The following is a 6,491-nucleotide window of genomic DNA, read 5'->3' on the forward strand; positions in this document are numbered from 1 at the left end:
TTAATAGAAACTAATTTTGAAAGTAAATGAAAAAAATTTGAAACATGAAATATTAAAGTATTTTTTCTTGTTTTTTTTCCAGAATACACAAATCAGCCAACGATATCAAAGTAGCACAATATGATTGGAAAAATTTATGAAAAATGTTAGGGATTCTAAAGACTAAAATGTTTTACTAATTATTCTATTAAATGTCGAATATAAGTGTAAGATCCATGCCAGATAAATCTCATATAAATCTCACATTTATATATAACATTTAATAAAATATTTGGCACCTTTATCACTATTTCAAATTTGTTTTAAAATCATAATGTTTTCATGCTGACTCTCTATACTATTTTGACTTTAGCCTTTGTGGTCATGGAAACCCCACATATGCCCTTTTTACTAAAGAAACTAAAAAGAGATCCGCATATATACTATTACTCTTCTAGATATTGAGAAGATTCTAACAAAGACTCGCTCTGGCTCGCCAGTCGCGACTCGTGACTCGTCCACAGCTCCGTGTGTTAGCCAAGCTACGCGGTCATGCTTACGTGTTCGGTGACGGTTCATTAATTCACACTTCATATACTTTACTTAATATTTTAAAATTGATAAATTAAAAAAAAAAAGACCCCTCATTAAAATTATTACGTATTGTTTTCTGTCAAAAATATTGTAAGTTTGAAAAATATTAAATATATCGATTTTTTTTTTACAGTAAAATGACAATGATATTTTTACAATTGCGAATTGTTTTGATGAATATTTTAATTTTCAATGAATAAGCATAAATGAAAAAATAATTTAGATTTAAATTGAGCCTCAATAATGTAGTTTTTTGCATATCAATTATTGATTCATTTAGGAATTAGCCACCTAAGACTCAATCCCCCTACCAAATCAGTGTAAATAAATTTAAGAATAATATTTAGAAATCTCTAACATTACTTAGGTTTTGTTTGGTAAAGGCTTTTTTTTTTTTTTGGGGGGGGAGGGTTTAAAATTCACAAAAAGATAAAATAAGCTAAAATAGTCAATAAAAATGTTACATTAAACCCATAATCATGTTACTTTTTCTCTCGCAAAAATTACATTCAAGTATAAAAAAATATAACCATCTTTCTAAACATAAATATTTTAATCTACTAAAATAACCAACTTTCTAAACGAGGCCTTAATATAAATGAGTCATATAATTTTGTATACAAATTATATATATAAATTCCATTTTATGATGTTATTTATTTTGTTATTATTTTGCACCATATGACCTTCATTCATACTCACTTCCTTGTCCCACAAGAAAGCCAAGCTAAGCCAATTTTTGGTCAACTCAACAAGTCTCACTTGCCAACTTGCTAAAACCTATAAATATACAACTCAGCTAATCTCACTTTCCATTCCCTTTGTATTACTTGTCTCTCATAACAAAACACATCCTTTTTTACATCCCCAAAAAACCCTAGCCTCCAAGCAAGAAAAAATCCCCCCTCTATTCAATGGTGTATTTAGGCATGAAGAGAGGCAGAGAAGGAGAGCTTGACAGCATAACCACCATGGCCAACTGTCTCATGCTCCTCTCCCGCAGCACTGGAACCATCTCCGATTCCACCACCACCTCCCCCAGCCGCGTCTTCGAGTGCAAGACCTGCAGCCGCCAGTTCCCATCGTTCCAAGCCCTTGGCGGCCATAGGGCTAGCCACAAGAAGCCGAGGTTGATGGGAGGAGGAGACATGAATATAATTACCCAGAGCTCGCCGCCTAAGCCCAAAACCCACGAATGCTCGATATGCGGCCTAGAGTTTGCCATAGGGCAGGCCTTGGGAGGCCACATGAGGCGGCACAGGGCTGCTGCCGCCACCACCGCCTTGAGCGAAAGCCATTCTACCGAGCTGTCTTTATCTTCATCACAGTCACAACAACAACTACCAGTTGTGAAGAAATCAAGTACTAACAGAGTTGTGTGTTTGGATTTGAACTTGACGCCTTTGGAAAATGGTTTAGAATTTGTTCCTTTCATTCATTGTTATTTATGATAGCAACCACAGAGATATTGAGGCTCAAACTTTATTTTTAAAATTTTTGGATCTTGTGTTTAGATTTAGATTAGGTTTATTTGTTTGTTTCTTTATAGGAAATAAGGATCTCAATGGCAGATTGAGCGTTGCTTTTGTTTGGTTTTTATACTTGTAAAATACTATACATGCAATATTATACACAAGAGAGATGATTTATTACATTATGATTCATTGTTATTTATGATATCAACCATAGAGATGAGAGTAATTGTGGCTCAATTTCATTTCTTTTATTTTTTGATCTTGTATTTTTTATTTAGATTAGGTTTTATTTGTTTGTTTGTTTGTTTGTTTGTTTGTAGGAAATAAGAAAAAGGATTGTTTGTTGTCCAATTCAAGGATAGATTTATGTGTAAGTAAAAGAATTGTTGTTTGATCTTTATACCTGTAAAATACTATACTTGAAATATATACAAGAAATTAATGATATATTACATTATGATGAGCCAAGCATGATGTCATAATATTTATATTACTTTTGCTGTTGTTATCAAATGGGTATGTTACAATTCAGATAAAAGCAAAAGGTTTTACCAGGTAAGTTAACTAATACCTCCATTTATGTCAAGCTGGTTGACCATTTGATGTGTTATATGCAAAATTAGGCTGGGGCTTGCCTCTAGTCGACTGGAGGGTCCAGTCCGGCCCATTGGGCCTACTTTTGGGTCATTTTTCAATAATTCGAATTGTTCACATTTTAGAATTTGTTGAGTACATTATCTTTGTAAAAAATCGCGTCAATCGGATAATAGATACTATGTATTCGGATAACTTTTTTATGAACTGCTAATTTTCTGGCCGTCCATTTTTTTAAAACAAAAGTAACATGAATCTATAGTATCCGTTCTCCAATCGACATGATTTTTTATAGAAATAACGTACTCAACAAATCTTAAAATGTGAATGGTTCTGATTATCGAAAATGGACCCAATAATGAGCCCAATGGGATGAACTAGACCAGACTGTCCTAAATCTAAACTGGAGCCAGTCCGGACCCATGCAATTACATGCCTAATATGTGACTGATAGTTTATTTATTTCAAGATTAGGTTAATTCCAATTAGTTGTAGAAAACACTACTCTAATATGAATTGGTTTATTTAATTGTTATTTTCAAGAGCAGAAGTTTAGTTTTTTTCTTTCAACTGCAAAATGAGTTGTGATGACTCACATAGAGAAGTGGTAGGAATTAATTCAAATTTTAGTAATTAAATTAGATGTATTGAAAGGTCTAAATTTTACAAATCTATTCACAGATGTGAGAAAGAAAGAAAAAAATGAGACCAACACATGTGGAATCCACCTCTTTGTCTCACATATGGGTTTGATTTTGGGAATATTTTTGGTATTGTTAGACTTTTTCATGTGCATAGACAGAGAGAGGTGATCATTTTGTAGACAAGTGTAAGGGTGTAATTAGTATTTATAGTTTGGGACTCGTGTTACTTTGGCCTCTGACGTTTTAATTGTAATATATTTAAGTCTGAATTTTGAATCTTGTTCTAAATAAGGACAATTGAAGATACCATTATTTAATTTCGAGGGTAAAATCGTCAATTTAATAAAATATAAACTAATTTAACAAAAATAAATGTCAAAAAAATATTTTTAATTTTTTAAAAATTATTTTTATCCACCAATGATAAAATTATGTAAAATTGATAAAAATTAATAAAAATTATATGATTAATTTTTAAAAATTAATTTTATATGATCATCATCCAAACACATAATAAGAATTAATTTGGTAAAAAAAATAAATAAATGTCTAAAAGATTTATCAATTTTACATAATTTTATTTTTAGTGAGTAGAAATAATTTTTAAAAATTCAAAATATTTGTTTGACATTTATTTTTGTCAAATTAGTTTATATTTTATCAAATTGACGATTTTACCCTTAAAAAATCTAATGATATATTCAATTGTCCTTATTTGAAACAAGATTCAAAATTCAGGATAAAATATGTCAAAAGTAAAAAGTCATAAACTAAAGTGACACAAATCACAAACTATAGAGACTATTAATATAATTCAACTTATGTGTAAAGATGTAAAAGAAAGTTTAGAAGATAAATAAAACAAAGTTGAGTTCTTGAGAAGTACTATTTCTGAGAAGCTTTTTACGAATTGTACATCATCTCTATAATTTTTTTACTTATCACCTTCACAGACATATTCCATTGAGTTTTATTTGAGGTTTGTTAGCATCCACTGCAGAGAAATATTAGGAATATAAAATTTTTTATTAAATTTTTTTATCAATTATTCATATAGGTATGGAACTCGTATTCATATGAATGTTTGACAAAAGATTTGATAAAATATTTAAAATCTCTAGTATTTTTGTCTACTTTATTCTGTTAATATTCAGAAATCAATCTTGAATTTTTAAATGGATATATCTTTGGTTTGACTATCAAAATTCATTTATTTAATTTGTTTTGAAAAATAAAATTTAGTTTGACGGAATAAATATCAAAAGTTATTTTTACCCTCCATAAAATAAAATAAAGAGAAATGTTTTTAATTTTTTTATTAGATTAGTTTTAAATTTTATTTTTTTAATAAAAGAGTAGATTTTGAAGATTAAACCAGAAGAGTGCACGGAATTCCATACATGAAACAAGCCGCATGCGAACTGACTAGTACTTTTTTTTTTTTGAACCAGAAACTGACTAGTACTTGATGTCAAAGTTTGTCATGCAATTTGGACAAGTCATCAAAGTTCTAGAACGAGCTGGTGAAATTTTCATCCCAAAAATCAAAGAAAATTATTATTTTTTAATGTGCAAATTAGTCGCATTATAGACTTGAATAGAGAAATGTAATAGAACATCTAAAATGTGCATTGCATGAAAATGATTAGTACTACTTTGGGAAAATAAATAAATAACCTATTAGTGATGAAAAAAATTATAAAAAATTAATAATTATAATTATTTTTATTAATGTGTAATAATTTTATAAAATTATCACTCCTGGTAATTTTCTCTTATCGTTTTCTATTGTTGGGGTGACAATAGAAAAAAATTGTGTGGGTAGAAAGTGAGACAGTTGTTCTTAATTCAAGATTTTGATGTGACTCCATCATTTAGATTTTTTAATCTGTTGTTTAAGGTGATTTTTTATAAAGTTAAAATTGAAAATTGAATATATAAAAATTAAATGTTAAATTTTTTAAACTGAAAAGTTAAGTGTTGAATTAAAAAATAGTTATTTGATATGTTTAAGAATAAATTTGAAATTTATTATTTTTAAATTCTATATTTTAATTTTTATATTATAATGGTGGTAGTAATGACGATGGTAACAATAGTGTTAATGGTGGTGGTGATAGTACTGATGGTGATAGCGGTAGCGATGGTGGTAGTAATAAAATGATGGTGGTGCATATGAAAAAGTTAACAATAGTTATAAAAGTGATGGTGGTGGTGGCATGACGATGATAATGGTAGTGGCGGTGGTGACAGTGTCAATGGCAGTGGCAATTGCGTTGGTATGGTGGCGGTGGTGTTAGTAATGGGGCTTAAGGCTTGGTTTGATTTTGATTTTTAACTTCAAATTTTAAGTAATATCAATTGTGATTATCAAAACGGATTTAATTGATTATTATTTAATACATTCAATTTTAAGTATTTAATCAGTTTATCAAACACCCCCTAAGACTTATCAAGAAAATTTCTAAGGTTTCATTTTGATGTGTAGCCTAAGATTTCAAAAATAATATTATTTTGCAATTGATACAAAGACCAATTTCTAATGCTTTTAATTTTATTTTTTGTTTTTATTGTTTTGGAAAAAGAAAAGCTATATAAAGACCTTAATAGTGAAAAAGAAAAAAAGAAAAAAAGAAAAAATTGAAACACCCCTCTAAAAATCTTGAAAGGATATGTAAAGTTATTCTAGTGGCACAGAAACCAATTATAAACCATACACAACCCTCTCAAATTTATGTGGATCCATCTCATGTAAAAATGTTATTTTTAATTTGAAAAAAATATTTGGTGGCCCGAATTTGTGTGGCTCGAATGATTTGAATGTGTCAAAACGACATGGTTTTACCACTTAAAATGATGTCGTTTTGAGACATTCGAGCCATTCGAATCATAAAATTTCGGGCCACCTTGCATTGTTGTTAATTTTGTGATTGATTTTTGTATTTTTAAATTTTTTATCAGCTATGTATGAACTATTAATTGGATAATTAGGGAATAAGTACTGGCTTAGTGGGCCAACATATCAAATGGGCATGGGTTACTCTTTGGAGGCCCAGCTTACATGGGTAATAGAGATTTTGAATTATTCATTTATTTTTAGATAGAAGATTTAGATTTAATTGAACATTGAAGGTTAGGGTAATATTTGATGATGTATCATTTTTTTAAAGCTTATGATTAACTTTTTAAAAAAAAAATTAAATTT

The 6,491-nt window shown here is 29.2% G+C and overlaps 1 protein-coding gene across 1 annotated transcript; it reads left to right on the forward strand.

Annotated features, from left to right (window-relative positions):
- Positions 1-1,392: 1,392 nt before the first annotated feature.
- LOC114323491 (zinc finger protein ZAT7) lies at positions 1,393-2,230 on the forward strand. The gene has a single exon (XM_028271106.2). The coding sequence runs from the start codon at positions 1,488-1,490 to the stop codon at positions 2,022-2,024; it is 537 nt and encodes a 178-aa protein (XP_028126907.1). The 5' UTR covers positions 1,393-1,487; the 3' UTR covers positions 2,025-2,230.
- Positions 2,231-6,491: the final 4,261 nt, after the last annotated feature.

Source organism: Camellia sinensis, chromosome 1, assembly GCF_055761805.1.
Source record: "Camellia sinensis isolate YWXY chromosome 1, ASM5576180v1, whole genome shotgun sequence".
NCBI lineage: Eukaryota > Viridiplantae > Streptophyta > Magnoliopsida > Ericales > Theaceae > Camellia > Camellia sinensis.

Coding starts and splice junctions, on each gene's coding strand:
- LOC114323491 (XM_028271106.2), top strand. CDS start 1,488: ATGGTGTATTTAGGCATGAAGAGAGGCAGAGAAGGAGAGCTTGACAGC.